The 26,748-nt window shown below is 39.4% G+C and overlaps 1 protein-coding gene across 1 annotated transcript in view; it reads right to left on the bottom strand.

Moving 5' to 3' along the window:
- mrpl23 (mitochondrial ribosomal protein L23) overlaps positions 1–26,748 on the bottom strand; it is a 65,722-nt gene that overhangs the window by 13,677 nt on the left and 25,297 nt on the right. Inside the window, exon 4 of the mRNA XM_041794857.1 lies at positions 22,849–22,922. Within this exon, the coding sequence (XP_041650791.1) occupies positions 22,849–22,922 (74 nt within the window). The remainder of the gene's footprint in view (positions 1–22,848; positions 22,923–26,748) is intronic.

Here is a 26,748-nt window from a genome sequence, read left to right as displayed (position 1 = left end):
TCTGCATATACATACTTTCTTTAGGTACACCTTGCTAGTACTCTCTTTTGCCTTCAGAACTGTGAATTCTTCTTGGCATAGTTTCAACAAGGTATCAGAAACATTCCTCAGAGATTTTGATCCATGTTGATAGACAGCTTCACACAGATGCTGCAGATTTATCCATGATGTGAATCTCCTGTTCCACCAAATCCCAAAGGTGCTCTACTGGATTGAGATCTGGTGATTGCAGGCTACTGGAGTAGGGGTGGGCGATATATTGAGTATACTCGATGTATCACAGCTTTTGGCACGTGCGATGTATAAAATGACTTTATCACGAACACCGAGTATAAATTATGTAGAAGTTTTGAGCCGTCAGCATGCATTTCTCACTGGAGTTTCACTTCTCTCATTGTCCCTGAAGGCATCTCTCACAGCAGAGAGCTCACTCCCCTGCCCATCCAGAAAACTCTCCTCCACACATGCGCGTTTTTGTATCAACAGAGGGGAGAGAAGCAGGGTAGAGGAAGGTAAACAGAGCAGCGTGGCAAGCTGATGGCTAGTTATCTGCGTTCAGAGACGGACAACGAGAAACAGCGCTGGGTCATCTGGTAGTGGTTCAGCTTTAAAAAGGAAGAGGTCGAACTTATGCGTTTCAAGAGTTTCAATCATTTGGCTCAGCTCAGTAGAGCTGATAAATAACAACAAAGGATGGCGAAAAGGAAACTCAGACGGGAGCTAGCTACCACAGCTTGTATTAAAGAGCTGTTTCATAGAATGGCTTATCATTGCCCCACAAGGTTTATTTGGTTAACTTGATAGTGCATCACTTTTTCTACTAGATGCATGTTTGTGTCAAACTGAGAACTGTTTTATGTTAAAAGGTCTCAGCTAGCCTCTCAGATCAGTACAAGCCCTCAAGACTCTTGTCTCCCTTCATCTAGGTAAGGTAACCCCCCCCCCCCCCCCAACTAAGGGCAAAATGCAGACCAGGGTTAGTAGAAGCATCAACGCCAAATCTGCAAGAATTTCCAACAGCCAGTGTTCAGTAGTATCAGTCCAAACATTCTTTGTGTAATCACACTGTTGATCTTTCGTTTTACACTAACACTTCCACAGAATCCTCTTCTCATATTTTCAAATTCAGTAGTCTGATCCTGAAGAGCTTTATCTAGGAGAGGTAAGCTGGGAGCTGTAGGAAAGACCATGATAGAGGGCAAAGGAGGAGAAGAGATGTAGCCTGATGATTGTAAACAGCTCTGACGGCCAGGCCCCTGGGAGGGCCACATATTCACTCTCACTTTATCTCATGACACACACAAACACACACCTAATACTCTGCCCCATGCCTCTATCCAGACCTCCTGGTACAAACTATTCCAGGAAGAAAAGAGTGAGAGACAGTGGAGATGGAGTGGAGAAAATTGGGGGGGGCGGGGGTGAAGAAAGTCAAAATCAGGAGCTAAAAAAGACTTGTTGTTCTCTTAGGAAACAGAGGGAGGGGGGCATTTATTAAGTGGGAAGTGGTAAGAAATTTAAAATGTTCAGGTGAAAAAGTCAAACTGCTGAAATGACACGAGAGCCTGAAAGGCACTGGGTAAAACAACAACTGAGCGATAAACAAAATGAAATCAATCCTTTCTGAAAGAGACAGATAAGTGGCAGTAAGAGTGGACCACTAACCAATAGCATCCTGCTGTGGGTTTATTCAGGGTCATGACCTCGACCCTCCCTCCAATTACAATGACATCCCCTCCACAACCCGACAACAGCCGCATAACTTGGTCAGTCTTGGCTTACGACAGAGTATGTTTGTGTCTCCATGTCATTCATATTAATGGCCCTTACATTCATGACCTATGGTACACATAATGCAGATAATACAACACTGCAGATGTTTACGGGCTGAAGTGTGTGTGTATTGGCATTAATTTGACAAGCTTTCACACTTTAGACTACTAATCTATGAACACATGTTTAACAAGCATGAGGACATTTGGTCTGTGGGGGGTGATTCTGTCTCTTTAATCAATTTAACCAAATTCAGTTAACAGAACAAGTAGACCATAGATACTGCCAATCGTAGGGGTGTAAATCACCAGTTGTCATCACGATACGATATCGATTCTCAGAACGATTTGATATTTGCTGATATCACAAAGTCTGCCATGATTCGATTTCGATTCGATTCGATTTAGAGGCCTACGATCGATATCAGACGATATTGTGAACCCATTTACCACAATTTGTTACTTTTCACATAAAGGAAGTAAACACAATATTGATACGTTTTGAGAATTTTATTGCCAAATGTTTAAGGCATTTACATGAAAAACTTTCTTTAACAAAGTGAACAAATGCTTGTGTTTCACTTTAAAGTGCTGCAGTTTTCAGTTTTAAATGCACAGTAGTTATTCAGCAGTGTGACTTGTGGCTGAGTGAAAACTGTCATAACCAAGCACGTCGGGGGGGCTTTTAAAATTAAAGCGTAAGGTAAAAATGGCGGTGGAAATCGACTATTATACTTTCAATCAATTTGACTGAATCATTGCTCAAACAATCAATTTATCGATCCAGATAAATGAATCGTTACACCCCTAGCCTATAGTGCCAATTTTTCCTACCTCTGACAAAAACGTCACTCATTGCTGTGAAGGGCCAGTTAACATATGCAGTTAGCTCTGGTTCCTGTTTAAAATCTAGCCTTTAAATTGTTTTGTCCACTATTAAAATACCTTAAATTAACACACCTGCTGATTTAATCTAGCACCCTGGTTTAATCCTACACATGCACAGCTTTAGCCTAGCCCCAATGAAAACATTATTAAAAACAGAAGCTACAAATGTGACAGAACCCACAATAATGAGAAACAGTTTAGTTCCTTTAGTGTTTGACCCAAATTGTACACCACAACCAGACGTCTGATTTAAAAACTGAAAATCTAACAAAATTTCTTTGACAGACTTCAGAGAGAAAAAAAGGTGGATGAGAAGTAGAAAGTATTGGGGATTTCTTTTGGACTACTTTTGAATGAATTTCATGAAGAAAAGTTATAGGATGAAGTTGCTAAGATAATGTAGAAAGGCTGTACATTCAGCAGTCACTTCATGTGCTGCACTAATATCAATTGGTGGTGTGTAGTGAGTTAGTTTCTTAGCATCTCAAGTATCTAATGCTACAGTTTAATGAGGAAAAAATATATATTTTCATATGAAAGAGGCATAGACACTTTTTTATTTAAATAATAATAACTCACAAGTTTTCTATCAGATTTGGCTTAAAAGTGGTCCATACAATTTTGATTGTGGTTTATTGGTGAAAGCCCTAAGTACTGAAATAAGAGTAAATATTTCAGGTATCGTTATCACAAACATATTTTATAAGTCTGAAGAATTTTTTTAAAAATCTGAAGTGTAGGTGGGTGACAGCATCTCTGGCAACATCTAAAAATACCCCCAGATCCATCACAGCGACCCTCTGACACAGGAGTCTAATGGTACATACTTCTGCCCAGAGACAAACCAGGGGTGTGAGGGAGAAAGTGTGTGCACGTGAGTGTGCTTGTGGAAGTTTTCATGTCCAGGCATGTCTGCTTACAGCCTGCTACTGGAGACACTGGACCCCGGTAACAGAGCTCTCAAGAAAGATCATCAGCATCTAAATACACAGCCAGCTCCTCTCAAAGACGTTTACATCCATGGGGTCTGAGAGCTCTGGAGAAAAAACAACTAGAGAGACACATTTTCATTTTTGTTGGCTAACTATAATTTCTGATTTTTTTCCTCGTCTGACATTTTCCACACCAATTTTGGCAACTACTAATTTTCTTTAAACAATTCTAAAGGCAGCTGGAAAAAAACATCTATTACGGATATTTAATTCTAAGTTTTATAATAAACACAAAAAGTTCATTAACATAAAAATGATTAACATAGGCACCAGGTTGTATGGCCATCACTGGGGAGTTAAATCTGCTCCAGAACATTGATTGCATCAAACTCATTCTGTCCTGCATTTTTGTTTAATTTTACAATGTCATAAATTGTGGAAGTGTTGACATATTTATAAAGTAAAACCTAAAAATGACAAAGTATCTATTAAAATAATTAATGGATTTTAGTTTTTGCATAAAGATCACATTTTGGAGATTTTAACCACCAACTGATAGATTTAGTCCTTAAAAGTTTGTTTTAAACACCATATTTGACGGTACGCGTGGACGGTGCAGATACATAGTACTGTAGGTAAAGAGGATCAACAGCCCGTGCTTATCCTTCAGTCTGTCAGTGCTTTTTTCTCCTCTGCTGATGGTCACCTCACATTCACACTATCAACATGTTAGCTTAGCTCAGCTCAAGTGAGCTTACACCCAGGGATGTCCCAATCCTGATCGTATGTATCGGATTGGAGCCAATATAAGTATTTTTAATTGATCGGAGATCCACAATTTTATCTGATCAGCCCAGCCAATCATTTACCTCAGCTGCTGTAGATGGAGCAAAATTTACGACTGGCTGTAAACGCACCAGTAGCGCTAGCAACATTAGCACTCCTGTGTTCAAAATGTCAGCGGTGTGAAAAAACTACAAATGTGAGAGTGAAAACAGTCCAGTGGCCACTTACAGAATCTGTAACACGGCCGTTTAACAAGGTGGTAGCAGCAAAGCTGCATTTAACTCTCTAAATTTGATCCGTCATCTCCAAACTAAACATGCAGCGGAATACAGTGACTTCACTATAGCAACAGGCAGCTACACTGAAGCAACACACTCTGGACTTTAAGAGAAATGACAAGTACCCCCATGAGAGCAATAAGGCAAAAAAGATAACAGAAAAAGTGGTCAGATTCATCGCTTTGGACAACCAGCCCATCTCCGTGGTGGAGAATTTGGGTTTTGTCGTCTTCTTGAGCTTTTGGACCCATGTTATGCTCTGCCGTCTTGACATTACAGTACTGACACTGGCTTACCAGAGCTGTACAACAAAGTACATGACATACTAGAGAATTTAAAAAGCAACGTCACTGCCGTTAGCTTCACTACAGACATTCATTTGCCCCATGTCACTGCTGAGCCTCACTACATAGTCCTCCACCTTCGAGTTAAAGTGTACAGTATTTCATGCATGCCAGTTTCGTGGGTCTCACACAGCAGAGAATGTAAAGCAGGCAATCAAGGATGCTGGTTTTCCTAAAAGAAGAAGCTACACTTCATTTTTAAGATACAGTGGGTAAAGAAATTAAAGTGAGGGAGGAAAAAGTGATGTTGCAGCTCCGGTTGCACTTTAGACATTGCACTGTAATAACATGATTGATTGATTAAATTGTATTATTGTGTCATGCATAAACAATATGCCCAGCCCAAATAGGCTTACAAGACACCATTATCTTTACTTATACCATGGTCTTGGCGAATACTCAATTCTGATTGGCTCTGGAAATTCCATTGGTGTCAATTAACATCTGACATACAGACACCTTTCAAACTTCTTAAGTAGTGCCGGTCAAAAAAATCTTATCACTGTTCTTATCACCAAATTAATGCGCAGCAGCCATTAGCCGTTACTCCCTTGGGAGTAACCATAGCAACCTGAGACAGTCACATTTTCTGATAAGTAAACGTGAAGTTCTTGAGGACAGAAATTAGCAAATTAAATTCAATGATGAGTGATTTAATCATTTCATTTAATTTATTTGGTGAATACAACAACTTTGATGACTGGGATGCTGCTGAGGAACTGGAGGAAAACATGAAGAGAGAGAAGCGGCACAAAGAGTTAACACCGAAAGATTTAAATCAACTCGTAAGAAAAGTCTGGTTTGATATCCAGCTGTGTTTTGCCCGAAGAGGTAGGGAGGGCAGCCAGAAGCTGACCATGTCATCTTTTATCCTCAAGAGGGACAAGGATGGGGTGGAGTACGTCAGTCTGGCGCACAACCCAGACAGCAAGAATCACAAGGACCCGTATGCCGCCGAAAAAGAAAACCTTAGAGGTTTTATGTTTGTGATCCGCTGTATCCAGTTGAAATTTTTAAGAAAAATTTGTCTAAATGTCCACCAGACTCCAAATCATTCTACCTCCATCCGAAGCGCATTATCACCCCCGACGTATGGCATGCTGAAAAAAATCAGCAAAGAGGTAATTATATTTATGCCTGTATACTAGTGAAGATAAGTCAAAGTTAAAGACAAAGTATAGATTTAAAATATTTTTACCATTCTACTTTTCAGGTGGGTCTTTCATGGGTCTACATCAATCACAGCCTCCGGAGCACAGCGGTAGGCTGACTCTCGGATGCTGGTCTGGAGAGCTGTCAAATTATGCCGGTGACAGGCCACAGATGCGAGGGCAGTCTACACTCCTACTGGGCTCCATCAGTGAGAGATAGGGAGAGTGGAGCCACATCCTATCCTCCTCTTCTGCCCCAACAAGCAATGCCCATCAGTGCAAGGCACCAGCAGTCAACCACTCCTCCTTCTCCAGCACCACTATGATGGACATGCCACCACTGCCAGTAGCTCTCTCAAATTTCACTATCAACAGTAACGTAGCATTTAATTTTAAATAAGAGTACTCACAATCTATTATATAAAATATAATTATAATAATATAATGTATTGTATTGTATTGTAATAAAAGCTGATTTTATTGTCATACCTGTGGTTGTTATTTAAACTTGTCAAACTAGAAAATCTGATACAACTTTAACATTGGAAAAAGCATAAGAGCCCACAGCCAGTCAGCCAAGTGTCAAATAATAGTGTTCTATGAATAATAGGTTAAATACAAAAAAATCATACAATAAATCTAATACGCCTATAAAACTCTATTGGCATTCTCATCAGCTGTCGCCAACTCTGCCTAAAATAAACTAAATGAAGACGGCTGAGCGAATTTTCTTTTGGCGCACACTGAGGGAGTCAGCACATGCAGGGCACTGGCAACTCCATTTCACATCACCTCGAAGTGCATAACGAGGATATTACTCTGTTTATTCAAACAAAGCTTTAGTGCACCTGCTGAGCGTGTATAAAGATGGTCTTACCTCCTACATCCAACGTACGACTTGTTTCCAGGCTCACCATATCAACGAGAAGTGAGTGTCGCAAAATTAACTCACTTCCCTCCTGTTCTACCCTTTATAAACTATTGTGAGAAAATTTAAATAACATAAAACAAAAGAAAAGAAGCCATTATTTTTTTGTAGAGCCAAAGAAAATGCTTCTGATAAACCGGCATGATAATATCTTATAAATATTGACGTGTCTGACGGACAATCAGCACCTGCAGGGCGTGGACAGCTCCGTTTCACATCTATGACCTCGTAGTGCAGAAGGGGGAATTATTCTGTTTATTCAAACAGCTGGTCTGCTAAAACTAAGCTTTCTATCAGATGACTGTTCATGTTAACTTACAGGTTTATAGTCTGATCACAGACGACTCTCAGTCTCACTCGTCTTCATGTCTTTTCATTGATAAATCCGTTCAGAAAGTGCACTGAGCGGACTATTTTTTGTTCCATTGTGACTTGGTATCTATGGCCCACCTACTTACTGGAGTAGTGAATAATGTTTACATTCCCTAAGATCGTAATGGGATTGGAATGGCTATTCCAGTTATTAGTCGAGCCCTCAGGCGTTGCTAGGGGAAAGAAATTGTTTTGGTCAAACTTTATGTTTTGATCACAAAACATATGAAATTATAAATTAGTAGTTGTATTAATTATTTTTGTTGGCAAGTGACCGTGGTATAAGTAGGTTAATGCTCTTTGAGGTGTCCACTTATCAGGGATTAATGGACTTTGTGGAGGCAACCGTCCTCCGCTGCACGTCGGACGGTTCACACCTCCGCGTCATCCATTAATCCCTGATAACTGGACACCTCATAAGGGATTTACCCTTACAGAAAGACCAGAAACCAAAAGTAGACACTCAGTAATATAGTAGATTAGTTAAACAAACCATCCAGGCTTTTGCAACAAACTTGACAGACAGTCACCAAAACAGGTGAAAGCGGTCAAAAGTGAGGCTTCATTTCTCAAAAACGACGGCTTGTGTTTCACAGGTAGAGCATCAGTGAGCTTTGGGGTTTGTTTAGCTGAGCTAAAGGTATGAACCGTCTTGTACATGTTAATCTATGATCCAAACAAAACCAGCCATCCCTGCTGAGGACCAGTCGGTCACTGGTTACAGTTATGCAGGCAGAAAATCAGTTGATTTTGGTCACCCATATATACGTATATATTAGTGCATGTCTAAAACCACAGCTGAGAATGATATGATATCAATCTGTTCATATTGACAACCAACAAACTGTCAATCATGTCACCTTTGATCCCAGGTAAACACAACACCTCTGTAACTTCAAATCAAATCATACCTAAACCCTACCTATCTCGACTATCCACCCCCATTACACACAAACAGCTGTTCACTGTCATTATCCCCTCCATCTATGTCATTTACCCCCCCACCAACCCCCACGATGTACCCCATTTCTCTCTCTGACGCATGTAAACAACCCTTACATACCCTCCCCCCAATTTCAAGCATCCCTTCCACCTTCCCCCACCCCCTCTTGACCTCACATCCAACTATCTAGGCTACCAAACACACACACAAACACTTGGTTAGACCCCTGCACAAAAACACACACTCACCCCTACATACACATGCAACATAAACATCCAGGCGATGCCCCTGCCCCCTCCCCGATTCCGAGGAATGCGGGGACCAGCTGGTGGAGAAAATAAAAATGAAGAAGCATACCAAAACAGGAAATGCACCAGCAGGGGCCTATCAGAGCGCTTTATCAGGCCAGTGGCAGCCCCACTGAGAACCTGGGTGGTGCCGAGCACTGATTGGCTGATCAAAGTGGCAGCTGTGTCATTACAGGTCAGGGATAATCAAGAAAGGTTACGCTCATGCCCTCTTGTGCATGTGTGTGTTTGTGTGTGGTGCTGTGGTTATCTAAATAAGGGGAACCTGGAGGAAATATGGAAGGAAATGAGGGTGATGACAGAAGATGCTGCGGAGAGAGATAAAGTAAGGATCAATCAAAAACAGCAAATGGGAATAGACAGGAGAAGATGTCGAGTCAGAGGAAAGGAAAGAGAAATCTCTGGATCTGATCGTATTTTTGTATCGCCAAACTAAGCTTTTCTTTTCTTGTTACACCAGACCATATTTCTGTTCTGACTAGATTTCTCGAGAAATTTGTTATTTCAAAAAAACTCCTGAGGCAAACATCCACAGCACTTGTTATGTCATTAAAGCTTGAACTGATTCAAGCGTAAATGGTCAAATATGTGAAAAAGAAACAATAGACAGCCCTGACTGTAGCCATTCAAAAAAAGGTTTGCGTGTGAGAATCCAAACCGGATGGTTAAGACCCTGCTCTGTTCTCTATAATTCATGTTCTCTCTCTCTCTCCTGAGCTCTTATGAAACCTACACGTACACACATAGACGCACACAGAAAAACACACAAACAGGATCTTACTAAGGAGTTAATTTCTCCAAATCAGGAGACACATAGGGTGATGGTGGGCTTTTCAGTAAAGCTTGATTGCTAGTAAAAGCTTCTCCTTTTATTAGCTTACCGCCAGAATATTTGCACGTGTGGACACACGTACATGTAAATGTACAAACACTAATGATGTTATCGGCTTGTTCCTTTCTTCTGAGATTTATGAACTTAGAATGCTGACAGACACGTTTAATCAGAGTAAGCAGAAGAATTGGGATTTTGATTTTAGAGTAAAAACAACAAAAATGAGAGAGTGTCTACAATTGTCACTAAGCCTCTATGAGCTAAACACAGACCTTCTTTACAGATTTAGGTCCAGGAAGAGGAAAAGAGTTTATGGTTAGATTTTCTTGGAGATGTACCAAGTCATAAAATCTCCGTTATTTGGTATTTTTAGGTGATAGAATGAATTGTATTAGTTGTTATTGTTTAGGTTTGTGTCATTTTACAACAGCTCTGAACCCATTTTACAACATTCACTGTTGTCTAGGGATGCATTAAATTGGATTGTCACTGATATCTGAAATGTCCATTTTAAATAAAATGCACATTATTTGATCTTAGCTGATATCTGAAATGTCAATATTTACTAGGGATGCAAAAATTTGATTCTAGCTGATATCTTAGATGTCAATATTTCCAAACTCATTTTAGCCAAGACCTAAACTGATGTATTCACACCTTTTATAACTGTAAAAAAACACTAAGTGTGTCCAGTTCAAAGTGAGGCTGATTAGAGTGGAGCTGAGAGAATAGTGGGGAACTATACAGTCTGGCAGGCAGATACTAACAGACGTTATATTCATTACAAACAGTAGACATTTTCATATCTGTTGTAGTGTTGTCACGATACCAAAATTATGACCTCGATACGATACCTGCCTAAAGTATCTCCATACCAATACTGAAACGATACCATGGCAAAACCAAAAACGTCGTTAACCTAATGGAATAATTGATTACAGAACATGAAACTTCATATTTTTAGGTTTTTTTTTCTATTAACTTAAAATAATATTTTCAATGTTTAACATGCCACTGTTCTCTCTTAAAAAAAATGAAGTTGATTCTGCTGGCATCTGTTTGTCTGTCTGTTGGGGGGAGTGGAGATGGATAAATTATTGCAATTTCATATTTAGGTTTCACATGTAGATTAAACAACTTTAGAGAGAGCTTGCCCTGTGCTCATGTATAAGTTCTAAGTATAATTTGACTAAATGGAAAACTAGAAAATGTGTTGAGTCGAGCACACAGAGGTGTATTGAGTCACTGGTGTGATAACTTCTTTAATGCACTGTAGTGCTGTAGTGAGCAGGTTCATAATCCTGCCAGATTTACGGTTAACATTTATTTATTTTCATGCTCTGTGACCCCATTGTTTAGCCTATGCTGTTTATACAGTGAATTGAATTGACACATTATTAACATTATAAATTAGATTTTTTAAAAAGTAAAGTATACTTGACTTCAGGTGGCAAATTCCGTCATGCCATTTTACAATCCATCATTATAATTTCTTCTTTAATATCTGTAATATGATATAATTCAATATGATTTTATTAGTAGTGTTTAATTAATGAAGCACCATTTCTAAACTTGTATTCCAAAAACAATCTTTGAGGTTCTGCATTTTAATGGCACTGAGAGAAGGATGAACACAGCAGCAGCGTTTACTCCTCGTCATTTTTACGCAATGACGATGGAGCAACAATCCCTGTCTTTAGACAAGCAGCTATGAACTGGGCCATTTCAGATATCAAGCACAGTTTTGAGGATATTTTTAATATCAAGATGTTGTAATTTGACAACCATAGCTGATAACAAGTTGTTAAAAGGCTGCACTGTGGAGCTGTGCACATTTGTCTGCTCCACAGAAGTCGTAATCCCAAAAAACGTCACGCACTCCGACCTTGCACACTGAGTCCATTGCGTTTGTAATTTCCTTGACTGAGAAAATTTGTAGAATGTGGCAAATAGTTTTGTACTGCGAGCCTGTGTCTCTGTCACTCCTTTAAAATCCCGCTGGATCCATCCTGACACCGAGCTTCATACAGCACACGCTCATGCGTCATAGCGCAGACAAGTTGGAGAGGTGGAGAACAACTTTTTGATTCAGTCTCTGTTAGTACCCATGAGTCGGCTACAACCATATGCCTTTATCTGTTATATTTCCATATCTGATATCCACATAATACAAGGGCAAACTACAGTGTTTAAAGTGAGGCTTCAGAGAGAGAGAGAGAGAGAGAAAGAGGAGGTTCAGGCGGTGGTGAGCGAGCAAAGCAACAGGTGCTGATCTGAATCATCATTCACCCATCTATCTGTAATATTTCCATGGTTGAAATCCACATGATAAATGAGCAGACTTTGGTGTTTAAAGTGAGGTTTCAGTGGTGAGCAAGCGAGGTGGAAGCAGCGGGAACTGTGTTGAATAATCAGCCTTCAAAATTTTCCGTCATCCTTCAAAAAAATCCGTCAATGACGGAGAATATTCGGTTAACGCGACCTCTGCTCCACCCACTACAGAGAGAGAGAGGAGCCGCTGTGGCTGCAGACACACAGAGTGCAGCCTTCAGCAGCTCTGATTAAAACACTGTCAGTCAGAAAGTGTCGATACTGAAAACACATGGTATCGTTTGTTTTTTAACGTTGTGGTATTGCACTACTTTTCTAGTATCGGTATACCATGCAACCCTAATCTGTTGATGACTATAATTAACTTTCATGTCAATATCTGTCTGTAGCAATATCATAACAGTAACATTCTGCATTCCCAGTGCAATCTTTTCACGTCATGATTTTTCTTGATATTTTATCTAAATTAAACTAAAGCCTAACATGCTTCTAAAACCTCACCTTTGTCTGGTGAACAAACACCTAGTGGGCCTGATAAAATCGCTACAAAAGAAAAAAATGCAAAGGATACAAAATAACTAAGGATGCACAATTTTGAATTTTTGCCAATATCTGATACACTGTTACAAATTAATTTTTTGCCGATACCCATGTATAAATGTAGTTCAGACCTAAAACTGCAGTCCTCAATACACACAATTTAATGTCTAAGGATGAACAAAATAACACATTTTAGTCTTTGAAACACACTTTAAACTACGGCTGCAAGCAGCACTGATCGGGCCCTCGCACCTTCATGCACCTCAGGGTTTGGTGCACAACGGGCTTGTGGAATAGCTGCTAAATGCATTAATTTATGGACATCTTTCAAACACAAAATATCTGAAAATCTCTGATGTGTCATGTCCGCTACAGCCAACATGAAACAACAATACACAGTGTAGTCGACTAAAGCATGCCATAAAATATTGCTTTGTCTGAATAAAGGTGACACATTGAGATATGCAATATTTTCAGTTATGACGGCACTGAATCAATTTGCAGCCATTACCTGTGTAACGTCTGGGTCGTATTCTGCACAAACAAAGCGGCAAATCTTCAAGCTACAGATCAAATTTCAAGGGATTCAGAGGACTCCCTTAAGTTAATCCTAGAAGGATCCCTGGAAATAGTTTCATTTTTCAAAAATTTTTTTTCTTTTTTTTTTTTTTACAAAAATTAAAATAAAAAATGTCAGACTTTCTGTTGATTTGTTGACATGAGTCAAGAGGCTTTTTGTAGGTCCTGTTATGCTGAATATGTGTACAAAATTTCAAATATTTAGGTTGTATGTGGTGTGGGGGCTGATTTTTTTAAACAAATTATAGGGGCCCCCACTGAGCCACTGAGCTCACACAGACTAAACCCATACGTAACTTTTAATTTTTTCCACTTTGCTTATTCTCACCAATTTTCATGGCAGTACAAGCCATTTGGAGCTCTTCAAAACCCTTAACTAGACTACTTCCTCTTTCATTCTGACTAATGCATCACCATGGCAACAGATTTAGTGTCAGATCTGTGGGCTTGAAAATATATACCATTGGAACACTTAAAGGATTTTTCACACCAATTTTGTGGAAGATTTGGTCAAGTTTACAGAAGCTGCATTTGTTTATTTGAAACAAAGTCTGTTTCTGTGTCACTTTTTATATTTACAAATTTATATTAATTAGCTTGTTCATGCACTCAGAATATTATGACCCAAGTTTTAGGGCTGTATTATCCTTTTTACCACTTGATAAAACTACTTCCTGTTTCACAGCGATCAAAAAATCACCATGGTCACGGCGTAGGACATGAAGTAATGATCTTCATAGCGGTGCAAGGTGAAGGTCTTTCTGAGCAAATTTGAGTGGGATTTGATCACCCATATAGGAATCATACTTAATCATATAGAAGCAGTAACTTTCTAGCTAACTACTAGCTACCTACTGGTAAGTAGGTGGCACTGTGGCTGAATCTAAACTTTCAAATGTAGATGTGTTTAGGATGCAATTATTGTTGTGCACATGAAATTTTATTGAGATACGATAAAAAACAGTTGAGTTATAGCAGTTTGAAATTTCATAGCGCAGCATCAAGCCCAAATTAAAGTTCGCCATGCCGGCACATCTACGCCCTCTGATGAAAACTCACCAATTTTGATAGACTAATGTCTTAAAAGTTTGCCCAGCATATTTGATGAGGAAATAATCAAAACATTAGAAGATAGACCACTGAAAGCAAAAACATGAGATTTCCTGTCACCACTGGGAGGCACTATGATCTGTAAGAAATATTACCACATTAGTGTGCTGGGGTATGAACCCCTCATTATGCATGAATAATTTCATTCACTATGGACAATGCACAGCTGAGTTACAAGTAATTTCCTTTTTCATAACAAAAAATGCAAATTTGAGGGCTCACCATGGCCACGCCCTGTGAGTTTGTACAAAAGCCACATAACTTTTGCTCATTTATGTCACTTCTAGCCATTAAACAAATTTCACATAGCTCTGATGAATAATGTTGGACGATTTAATCTTAGAAGCACCAGAGAAAATGGCAAAATTTCACTGATTTTTTTCAAAACGGCAGACTTCCTGTTGGGAATTCACCATAATGATGAGAGACATTTTTGTGCATATTAAGAAGCTAATTATGCATACCAAATTTCATTCTGTAGGTGAAACCGTGTAAAGGGGCTAGTATAGTTTTGGGGTGGGCCTATTTCCCACACTTATATTGGGAACCTATAAAATATCAGAATTTCCAGCAGGCCACATGTCCATGCCAATTTTCATGAGTTTTCATGCATGTTCAGATACTTCAAATTCAAGGCAAGTGTAGGGTCCTCACACCCTCAGTGCTCGGGCCCTTATTATAAGAAATGATGATGGATGAAGAGAAAGTCTTCAGCTCATGTAGGATTGTACAGCCAATATTCATGGCTGATATAGGGAGATTTTTATATCCAAAACACCTGTTTTAAATATCAGCAGAAGTTTGCATATCAGTTGAAACTAATAATTCACCTTCAAGCTAATATCTGCTGGTACCAATATCATTATGATAACATTGTGCATCTCTAGTGTGATCATTTTTCTTCACATATAAATATTTATTTAAATTGAACTAAGGCACAACATGCCTCTACAGACTCTCCTGATGTCTGATAAAATGGTTATAAAACAGAAATGCAAAGGACAAAATACCAATGGATGCATGATACTGGATTTTTGCTGATATCTGAAATGCTGATATTTACAAAATAATTATAGCTGATTCTGATATTGATATGTAAATGTAATTCAGGCCATTTTTTCCCCTTAAAACACACTTAAAAGTTTAAGGAATGATGATAAAAAAAAAGAGAGGGGCTTCAGCTGATGCAGGTCTGCCTAAGATTCCACTAACTTGTTTGCTTGTAAGGCCAGCAGTCACGGCCGATACAGGCAGATCTTTATAGCTGCTTTAAATTGTCTTATGAGCCGATACCAATAAGTCACTTTTCAAGCTTATCACTACTGATAATGATGTCATATCGATAATATCATTCATCCCTAATTCTTACACTATAATTCCTTAAATTATTAAGGAATCATTAAAAAATGATTACATTTTAATCAAATACAAACCTGATGTCACACCATGTAAGCACCATCTGACTCCATGTTTTTAAACCCTACTTGAGTTCCTTTTCGTTTATTTAAATTTTGCTGATGTCCACAGAGGAACCTGCCAGGGCTGACTGATGTGATGATTATAATCTTCAACTTAAAATAATTATCAATAATCATTGTTCTTAATTAATCATATACACCCATTGACTTATTTTGATTTGTGTGCTTTCTTTATAAGAGGCATATCTGGCTGCTGTATGCTGGGCTTCTCAAAAGCAGCCTTACATTTATGTGAAACATTGTCATGTATAAAAGGAACTATATTTTCCTACAGTGACCCATTCAGCCCTTTGTAATGAAGAAAAACATGAGACCGTCATAAAAGAGAGTACAGTAGGAAAGTTGCAGAAGTTAAAAATGTTAATTGGCATGATAAGCGAGGGTGAGGCAGCACAGGGAAGGGAAGGAAGCGGAGTGCCAGACAGACAAGGCTGTGTGAGGAAAGGCTGTGTTTGCGTGACAAGGTGGAAAGGAGGAAGAGGGAGGGAAGGAGAGCAGGAGCCATCGTGATCCAAATAGTTGAAAATAATAAAATTCCATACAGATAAGCAAGATTTCCCCCTCGGCCCTTCTGGCTGATTCAGCACCTCTAGCTCCAAAGAGCAGGGGCTTTGCTCAGAACAGGAACCAGTTAGTGTGTATGTGTGTGTTTGTGTGTATGGGGGGGGGGTTACAGGGGTTTGAAGCCCCCCATCCTGTAGCCCCCCCCCATCCTGTACCCTTTAGCCAAGCCAGATACACATAGTCACCAAACCCAAGAGGGTCTATTGTTAGGCAACAAGGAGTCAATAACAGTTGGGGGAGATGAAGGGAGGCAAGTGAGAGAAGCTGTACAGCAAAACGTTGCCATCTAGTGTCAGTCAAACAGAGAAGAGAGCCAGACCTGGTCAGAATCACTCTCAATACAGCCGTTTCTCCCTCTCTCTCCCTCATTTTCAGCTGTGTCATCTTTGCTCCATGTTTGCCACTCTGTCTCTCTCCCTCTGTTTGTTTGTCTCCCTCTTTCAATTCAAGTGATGCCCTCCCCGTGGACCCAGGAGGGGGCGGAGAAAGCTACAGAAAGAAACACGGGAAATGAACAATTTGAATGAAGCTACCACTTATTCTACAGCTGTTGGTTAAGTCCCATATCTTGTTTAGTTCTGTGGTCTTTGGGTCGGTACATTGCTTGGGGCAATGAGCGGTCTTACTGATGCGACTGTTACTAACCAAAACACGGGAGAAAAAGCTTGGCACATTTTTTACTACTTTTATAAAAACTTAGCCACTCAATATAAATATAAAAAGCAATTAAGAGGAAGTAGTGGTAATATGAGCTTTTTGAGTGAAAGTGCTGAGCTTCAACTAAGCTTCAAAAGTCCTCAGTAGTAGAAATAAATAAAAAGTTGTAAGAAGATCCCCATCCAGACCCCATCAGAAAAATACCTAAATATGCTTTGACTTAGAGGGTTTTATACAAACTTTTAAAATGTAAGAAATAATATTACTGTAAACAACTAGAAATGATTTTCACATAAAACTGAAAGTCTTTTTGATACATGTAAATGTGTTTAGGCTGTCCTCTGTTGTGGACATCTAGATCGTGACTACGATCACAACAGTGACATCACTGGTTTATGTGTAAATAAAACCAGCGTCTCCTTTCATGGCAACTAAATGTTGTCATCGTGACAACACCTTGGACCATCTGTGTGCCTGCTCTCTGTTCTGCTGCAAAGTTTTCACTCATCATCTACTCTCACTACTTTGGCCCTTGTACAGACTCTCCTCTGACTGTATGAAGTGAGCTTTTGTCTACAGATAAACTCAGCTGAATGGAGCTTGTGTAGGATTTGTGCAACCACACCCCACAAAAGGACGGGCTTAAGACGATGCTTGCAGACTTCCAGGGAGTCCTGATTACTGCTGGTGCACACATGGACTTCTAATCTCTGGGTGATACTATCAGGTGTCTACACACTGTCAAACAACACTTGACTTGTATGGATTCTTATGTATATTGTTGCAAGCATCCCTCAAGGTGCCTGGACGTGCCATGCTGTGCCCAACACGCAAAGAACACAAACTGCTGCTCCTCCCTTCTGACCTCTTCTGAAAACAACTCGAGGAAAATGTCTGAGATTCCTTGCTTTACACTATTAGCATCACAGACTTCCAAGAAAATGCTAAAGAACCATTACTTAACAGCTAGTAAACCACCCCAGATCTGTGAAAAGGAACATTTTGGGAATGTAATTTTCTGAATATTCCTGTAACTGTTCAGTTTATTTCAATAGGGGATGAACCACAGGGTGGATAAAGTACAGCATGTTGTCTAAGGATCAATCTTGCCTGCTGTAGTCAATTTGCTGATTGTACAGCGTTACTTTTACAGCTTCCATTTGACATTTACAGCCCAATGTGGCACTAAACTGGATCATTCAGAAATGCAGGGACTGGTCAGGCATCCCATTCATATATTCACAACGTCGCCCCCTGGGAGCTTTCAACATGCACTCTGAGCACTCAGCCCACTGAAGTGCTGCAGCTGGCACCAGAAAGCAAAGCTTTCTTGCAAACTAGCTGCCACTCTAAAGAGAGAAAATAACTCCTCCTCTGACCAAAACTCACCACAGCCTTTTCATTTGCATGCCAGGCAGAGAGTACTTTATCATAAATGTTTGACTGACAACAATGTTGCTGCACAATGACTGAGAACTTTCAAAACTAACTATAATTTAAGAAGTGGTGAACCTTCTCTTTTAAAGAAAGCACAAGAGTGGATTCACAAGAGTTTTGATCTGGGATTGGCAACTTTGGTTACTGAGAGCACCAATGTTTTTCATTCTCACTGCCAGAGAGATACATTGCTGGAACCTGTGAGATTCTATCAATTTAAGAATAATAATTACTTTTAATTTAACCATCTGAGGCCTAAGTTATTTTTTACAATTTTTCTCTCCTGGACTTACTGTCTAAAAAGCTTGTAAAACATCAATCCTGCACAGTTAAGACTGAAACCTCCTTTTTGTCAGAGCAACAGTCATTTTAAGAGTATATGTGCCGCAGTAACATCACTTTTTTAAAGATATGGGACTATAATGACAAAGAAAAAACTAAGCAAAACACACAGTAAACAAAAAGGACCATGACTTTTTTTTACCCAAACCTGTTCTCCCATTTCAAAAAATGAGAAAATAAACATTCTAGGACAAAAAGTCTTCAAAATATCATCATATTTAAAAAAAAAGTCCTTGTGCTTTCATTTATTGGCTGATTATGCACCATTATACAAAGCAGTTCCTGTCTACAGTAACACAGAGGGCCACATCTCAGGCTGCCTGTCTCCCTTTCTCTCCATTATGAACCACTATGGCCCCCTTATTCAGTTTTAAAGTGTCAACACATGCCCTGTTCTGCAAACCATGACATGACAATGGAACAGCCTGCCATCGGTTGGCACAGCCCATGTGATATCTGTCTGGGGAACCAAACATGGTGGATTCAAAGCTAGTGGAAGAAACAGTCAAAAATGGATTTTGAAGTGGATAAAAAGATGTTCAGTATTGGAGTTACTGGTGTGGAAAAGTCACCCACATTCCAGCCTTGCTAGAAAAGCTACCAAAGGTGTGGATAGTGTCATTCGAACAGTGAAACAGAGGGCTTCCAGAGGGGAAAAAAATAAGTGGCTACGACTTATGTTCAAAAGATATTTAACTTTTAACAACCCATGTCTCTCAGAGGGTTAACAAAATGACCAAATATGTTGCTTTCATCATGTAAATGCAAATAGTAATGCTTAATTTAATCAGCTTTACACAGGATTTAAAAAACAAAGTGTTTTTGTAGTGCAATGAATATAAAAGTTAATGCTAATTTTTGTATATTTTACTTACATATCTAGTTTTTTCCATACAAATGCATTAATGATGCATATAAAAGATTTTACAGCAGCATTTAAAGTCAATTATATCTCTGTCTTTTTTTATACCAGTAATACATTTTTATTTTATTTTTTTTCAATTTTCATGTTTCCATTGCAGATGCATTTTTTCCTCATTTGTACAATTTCTAGATATTTGAAATTAACTTGAGGGTCACAGTAAGTGAGGGGAGGACTCCTTTTGGCCCATGGGCCCCCGATTGCCCACCACTGGTTTAGAGGAAGGCAAGATTTAACTTGAAATAACAGCAAATATTAGCCTTGCAAAGCAGATGAATACACCCGTTCACCTGTTTCTCACTTGCGAATCCATCTTGCAAAGCTCCCATCTGAATCATTTGGGGCCGGTTTGAAAGTGACAGGACCAATCAGCAACGAGGGGCAGTACTTTCAGGCACAGCGGAGTTGTGACGTAAGCAAGCAGCAACAAGAGGCCGGTGCAATTATGGCAGAAGACATTAGCGTGGATGCTGCTAAAGTGCCAGTTTTATCAGAACTTGACGACATTCCCTCGTTAAAATAAGAACAAAGCACAGCAGTGAGTTGTTTTCTTTTCAAAAGCGACAAAAGTCGAGTACTTACATGTCCATAGTCGCCATGGTTCGCGTTATTCCTTGGTAGCTACGCACGCATACCTTGGTCGCGGCTATGTCACGTGTTTTGTTGCTCTTATTGGCCCGTAAAGATTTGACGGACAGAATGTTCATCCGATCACACTCCAAATTTTTTTTTAAAGCCTCTGCCCTTTCCCAAATGCTTAGCAATGAAGGTTTTCCAAATGGATGTGTGAAACAAATCCATCCGGCGACTCAGGTTAGGCAAACATGAGACATGCTAAACATTTTAAATTGTGAACCACAGGGCTGGCATGCATTATGAATTCCTAGAAACCTAGTAAATCTTAAACCTCAAAGTTTAATTCATCTTTGAAAGAGGATTAGCTGCAAAATAATACATAACACTGGTGATGTAACCTGCTTGAATAAGTAGTAGACTGTTCTTAAGAAGTCCAGGAAAGTATTATTGTACAAAAAGGAAAATGATCCAAACACTGATGTTATTACCTCTACTGTACATGAAGTACTACTCAAAACAGAGGTCAATGAGTGCACAACAAAATTGTGTTTTGTAACATCAGCTTTTCACAGCACTACATGCATGAAGAAATATAATTTGTCCACAAATTCCTTAAAAAAGCATAATGTGCATTAAGATGTGAAGCCAGACAAAAAAGGAATTCAATACAGCAAAGATTTTTTCTTTTTTTCTGCTGTTTTTGCAAACCCTCACACCAACACAACCACCTTGTCCCCCAACCACACACAGCCGTTCCCCCTCCCCCTGATCACTATGCCCCGTCTCTGGACCTCCTTTCTCTGGCTTGACTCCATCATCCCCTTAGTCACCTCCCCTGTGTGCGCCCCTCACTCACACACAAACGGACACTTTTTCCCACACACAGTGCACATTTTACACACATGCAGACGCTATCTCTTCCCCTTGGTACTGGGGTCCTTCCCTATGCCTGAGGAAAATGGCCGTCACGGAACCCTGCTAACTGGAGGCCTCCCCTCGACCACAGACCAGGAGTAAGGAATGAGAGAGAGGGAGAGTGCAAACGTATTACTCCTGCAATATTAGCTGATGGAGGGAGGGAGGGGGGAGAGGAAAGGATGAGGGTAGAATGGGGGGACCGCAGTGTGAGCATCAACCCACAGAACACTCTCCCACATGTGGAGTCAATTAGGAACAATCTTGTTTTCTACCCACCGCTGCAAAAGAAAGGAGGGTTTTCTGCGGCTCTGTGCTTGTGAGAGTTTGTGTGTGCATACACAAAAAAGAAAGTGAGGTAAAAAGAAAAGGTAAGAGACCCAGTTTTTCAGATAACCTCTCAAAGAAGTAGCCTGAATATCTGGTCTTACATTAAACCGTTTGAGCACAAAGGGCCTGCGTTTCAGGATTTCCGTCCGCTGCTCACCATTAAATAAGCGTGACTTCAGAAAACCGCAAAACGATTGCAACTACAGAGCAAATGACAAAGAAAAACATCAGCCCTCTGGGGCTCTGCATGCATGAATGATGCACACATGTCACATGTGTGCTGTTCTGCATCCTCATGCCTATCATCTTTGTGTGCATCCAAGGAGACAGCTGCATCACAACTGACTCCTCAAGGATTTCCACAACACAAAGTCACAGGCCACTTCCTTGGTGTCACAAAGGAGGAAGTCTCCCTTCTAAAAGATTCATGGCTGCTTCGAGCATGTATCCTCTTTCAAACTGTCGTGTTTAGACAATTTTCATTATTCATACGTTTCAAGATTGATGGCTCCCAGTCCGGTGGGCGGTGTGGCGTAAACAAGCGTCTACACCGCTGTTGATTTATCTGGGCAAGATCAAAACGGCAGGCACACAAAACAAAGGCCCATTGCTTTTGACATCTGCATCAAAGGAACATTAAAACAATGATTTTTTTTTTTTTTTTTACATTTTTTTGGAGGGGGGAGGGTTTACGTTTGATTTCAAAGAGTAACAGACTTCAAACATTGGCAAGATGTGCAGGGAATGGGCCTTCCTGACCCAAATCTCACCTCAAACACAGGTGTGAAGGCAAAGGCCATTACGCAATGGGGGAGTCTGGGCCGCCACGCCACCATGGGGAGTGTCGCTTTAAACACACACACATTAAGTGTTCATGATTGTTCACATTCCATTTATAGCACAACAAAGAGAGAAAAAAGAGCCATATCAGATGATAATCATGTCCCACTATGTCCTGTAACAAATCAACTGAGCAAAGACAACCTTCATCCCTAAGGCCTGCAGGAACCACCACTTTTGCTTTCCCAAGAGCGAAAGGAGAGATATGTGTGATTATGTGTCAATTTCAGTGACAGTGTTTGTTAAATCTTTTAATTACATCTGTGCACTGATGTTTTTATTATATGAGATTGCTCGTACCATCATGAGGGAACATGAGTGTTTCTCTCTTAAGTCAGACTTTCTCTCAGGGCTCTAGGGGTGGACTTCAATTTATCCATCTCACCTCTTTCACCCAACAAGTCCCCCTTCAAAAAATAGCCATTGACATAAGAGCTAAAGGCCCGAGGCCTCCAAAATACCCTTTACCCCTTGGTGTTGTGTTTAATAATGAAAGCTCAACAATTAGAAACAAAAACAACAGCCTACTGAGGGCCGGGTGTCAGGAGGGAGAAAGAGTGTTTTTCTGAAAAGGTCTCCACCTCCCACTGTGCACTGGACAGGAGTCAATAAGCTAATGCTACTCCAACAACAAAACAACCAAAGAAGACTTGGAGTAGAGGGATGTATGTAAATGTGTTTGTGTATCCTCACCAGCTGGACGTAAGCTACTTTATAGTCAGGCTGCTTAACCTTCTGGTTTAGGTGATTCCTCTTCTTGTTGGAGCCTGAGAAACAGAAAACAGAAAGTCACACTGTGTCAAGCTCACATTGTTGTTTTCAGATAGCAAAAATTTGGGCAAGCTGATAATGAGTGAATTCAAGGATGCCCCCATCAGGTTTCTTAGAACAGATCACCTACGAGTGAGATACAGATGGTATTTAGATGTATGAGCTGGTTGGTCAGTCTGCTTATCTTTGTAGTAGGGGTGGGTGATATGGAAAAATATATCATGATTTTTTTAATGGCCAGATCACAATCTCAATTCTATCACAATTTTTTCAATACATTTAAAGACAAATTTGTGAGTTAATGACCAGAAAAAAAAACTTTTCTCTATGTAATTTTTCAAGTGCACAAATACTGTGCTCATAAGTAAGGTGTTTTTCTTTTTCTTCTGCAACAACCTTGGTCAATGCATTTAATATTTTAAACTTTGCCATTTCATAGTTTGCACCAGGAGGTGTGGAGGTCTACTCCCAGAATATTTAAGGATCAAACATTTATCTTCCTGCATTCTGATCTGTTTTATGGAACCAATTTTCTTGCCAATTTAAAATCATGATTTGTGTGTCCTTTTTGTTTTAAATCTATTTAAGTGTTTATAAGGCACATTTAACACCTTGATTTTACTTTTTAGCATGAATTCCTACAGCTGTAGCTTTGCACCAGTAACCTGTTCATTTGCATTCTTATATCACAAAGTTAATTCAGCCTTTTTACAGCCTGTCAAAATAAAAAAATACAAACATAACACGTGGTTATGCAGTAAAGTAGTGACTGTATGTTATTTTAACATAATCTTGATTTTGAGCGGTGACGTAGGCTTTGTGTCATGCTAGTACCTGACTGCTGCTCAAAATGGAGGAGAGAAAAGGGAGACGCAGGCTGAGAGATCATGCAACAGCATGCATGTAGGCTACAGAAATGCATGAAAATGAATGATTATACTGTTCAAAACATTTTTTAAATGACGATCAATGTCCAGACCTCTTGGACATCGCTGCATCCCTCTGTAAAAAGACGCTGATATAAATTTTCAACATTATCCTGACGTAGGATAAGAATCCATACAAGTCAAGTGTTGAGGAGGTAAGGCTTGTAAATGACTTGGGAAAACAACTGAAAGCAAACAACGTCTGCTGTAACTGTCAACACAGCCTTATATGCTTGTGACACATTGTCCATCACTGACTATGGCGTAGATCTCTTCCTTGTTCGAACCTCAGCAGAAGATTTAGGATGCTGTCCTTTGTGCTCATCAAAAAAGTTAAGAAATTTTGCATTGATTGTGCAAATAAATGTTGTTTTTCGCACATTGATGGTTTAGAAAACCTCAACACAGTGCCAGTTATAAATCTTCTTCTAAGGGATGCTGCATCGGAAAGCAGAAGGGGAGGTGGTAAGGGAGAAAGAGCTGCAAGCAAAAGAGCCAATTCTACAAAAAAAACACTTTAGCAGATCATCAATACATTCTGTTTGAGAATCTGAGATTGTCCTGTTGCACACTTTGTGGAAAACTGAGACTTCCTATAAATGAAGAGTAATCTGATAAAAGGAGCTCAAAAGTCATCCTTATTCAGTCTACAACATGCTTTACTTACTTAAAAAGCACAATGAAGACCTCCCAAGGATCAATGCAACAAGTATCCTACAGTAAGGACAACTGAAATGTACAATATGCATCACACAGCTGATCTAACACATGGTTCGGTTCCAGTCAGTGAAAATGTGGTGAAAATGACTTTATCCAACCTTAGTTGTGTGTGAGAACAGACACACACGGTGGCACTGTATAATCTCCTCGTCTATCGTGTATTTTTTATAAATATCGATCAGTTGAGTTTAGCTTCCTATCAATCAAGGTGTCCTTATTCACACTGCAAGAGAACAGATTTGTAATGTGGCAATAAACAGCCAGATGATTTCAGATAACATTAAAAAGCAAGACGCTTCTATAGTGTTTCACTCTGTCAACTGAGGTCATGTTGGGAGTCGATAAAATAAATGTAAAAATATTTACAAAAATAAGTAAATCTTGATATGTTTAGAAACAGGAACATTACATGTCAACAATTTTCTTATCAATGTGTTTATTGTCATTTTAAACATTAGCAGAAATATTAACTGTCCTAAAATATTTCAAATTCAAAACTCTGCATGTTTTTATGTTTCACATTTTCAGGATCTGAACATTCATAGACTTTTGTCTCGATCGGCTGGATAAAAAAAGGCATTTTAGATCTTTGAAAACTGCCACATGAAATGGAGATGTGCTTGTTTCATTTTCAGTAACCATTTTTCATGTTTTTAATTAGAGATACACAATATTATAGGTATGATTATATTGGCAGCTGTAAATATTAGCTTGAATGTGAATTATCGGTGTAGGCAGATATGAACATTTCTGACGATATTTTTAACCAATATTTTACCTATAAAATCTGCTTATATCAGTTGTTTGGCCATACAAATTAAAATGTTAGTGGAGTTTTAGGCTGGACCAACAGTCCTTCATCAGTTTCTTCATCATTCCTTACACTATAAAGCAGTCATTCTCAACTAGTCAGACATCAGGACCCACCACCACCTCCTTGTGAATAATTTTGACCAACATTTTTAGAAATTTCTAACCACTCAAAATTATTTAGTGAAAAATGTTATTTGAACCCCAAATGGAACAAAAATAAGTGAACAAAGAAAAAAGGCAAAGCAGGTTTAAAAAGCAAATCATAATAGAAGGACATGCATGCATGCTCCACATGTAACTACCTTTTCCTAAGACATTTGGTTGAAATTTAGACATTTCTTGAGGAATTTCCTCTTATCTTGGGAAAACTAGCTTTGTTATCCAAAGAAAGGGAGACACAACAGAAGAAATCTTGAGACAATAATGAAAATTACCCATCATCATAGGAAAAACTAAAGAATAGATTTACTAGTTTACTGTACATCCAATTTTTCTCTTGGCACACATTCCGACCCACTGGAAGGAGCTTTGCGACCACTGTTTTTAAGTGTATCTAAAGGACTAAAACTTGATCATTTATTCATCTTCAAACTTGGTATTCAAAGGACTTAAATTTTAGGTCTTTTTTTATTAATGTTTGGTTTTATTATGTTTTACTGCTGCCTGTGAAACAAGTTTCCCTTTGCAGGAATAATAAAAACACCCTTAAGTATTTAACCACTGATAAAAATGTATTCAAAAATGACTGTCAAAATAATCTAAAACGATATTAATCATTTGTTGAGCTGGACTCAATATTGTGATTCCAAATATTGTGAAAGCTGTTTACCTCTAGGTGACAGACAGCAAAATGACAGGAGTATGCTCTGCTGTGTCTTTTAATCATTTTTTTGTGTAATTTATTGTGGGCCAGCAAATATTTTCCAATGCATTTAGTTCATTTTCCTGTGTGACAGAGAAAACGGTGAGGTGAAGCAGAGCCTGATCTTGTTGACTATGAAAGGCAGGTTAACCTCCACCAGCTGGAGATGATGATGACATCACCCGCTCTCCTGTCTGACCTCTCCAAGACTGGAAGACGGGGGACTCTGGGAGATGCTGAGTGCTTGTGTGCCTGTGTTTTGTGCGGGGGCGTTTTGATGTCAGTGTGTTAGAAGGAGGGCTAAAGGTCTGGCTTCAAATGAATGAAAATGTACTTTCACAGAAATATCTCAATCTTGAGGTTACAAAAAAAACTGTAATATTATGGCTAACGCCCAGAGTATTGATGGTTTATCTTTGGCTGAATGCTAATCTCGATGAGACCCTGGTGGTCAAGCAAACGGGCCCTTTGAGGAACTGCCGTTGCCATGGGAACAGTTTA

This window comes from Cheilinus undulatus, linkage group 9, assembly GCF_018320785.1.
Source record: "Cheilinus undulatus linkage group 9, ASM1832078v1, whole genome shotgun sequence".
NCBI lineage: Eukaryota > Metazoa > Chordata > Actinopteri > Labriformes > Labridae > Cheilinus > Cheilinus undulatus.
The sequence above is the reverse complement of the archived record's forward strand: the minus strand, read 5'-3'. Positions and strand labels throughout refer to the sequence as shown.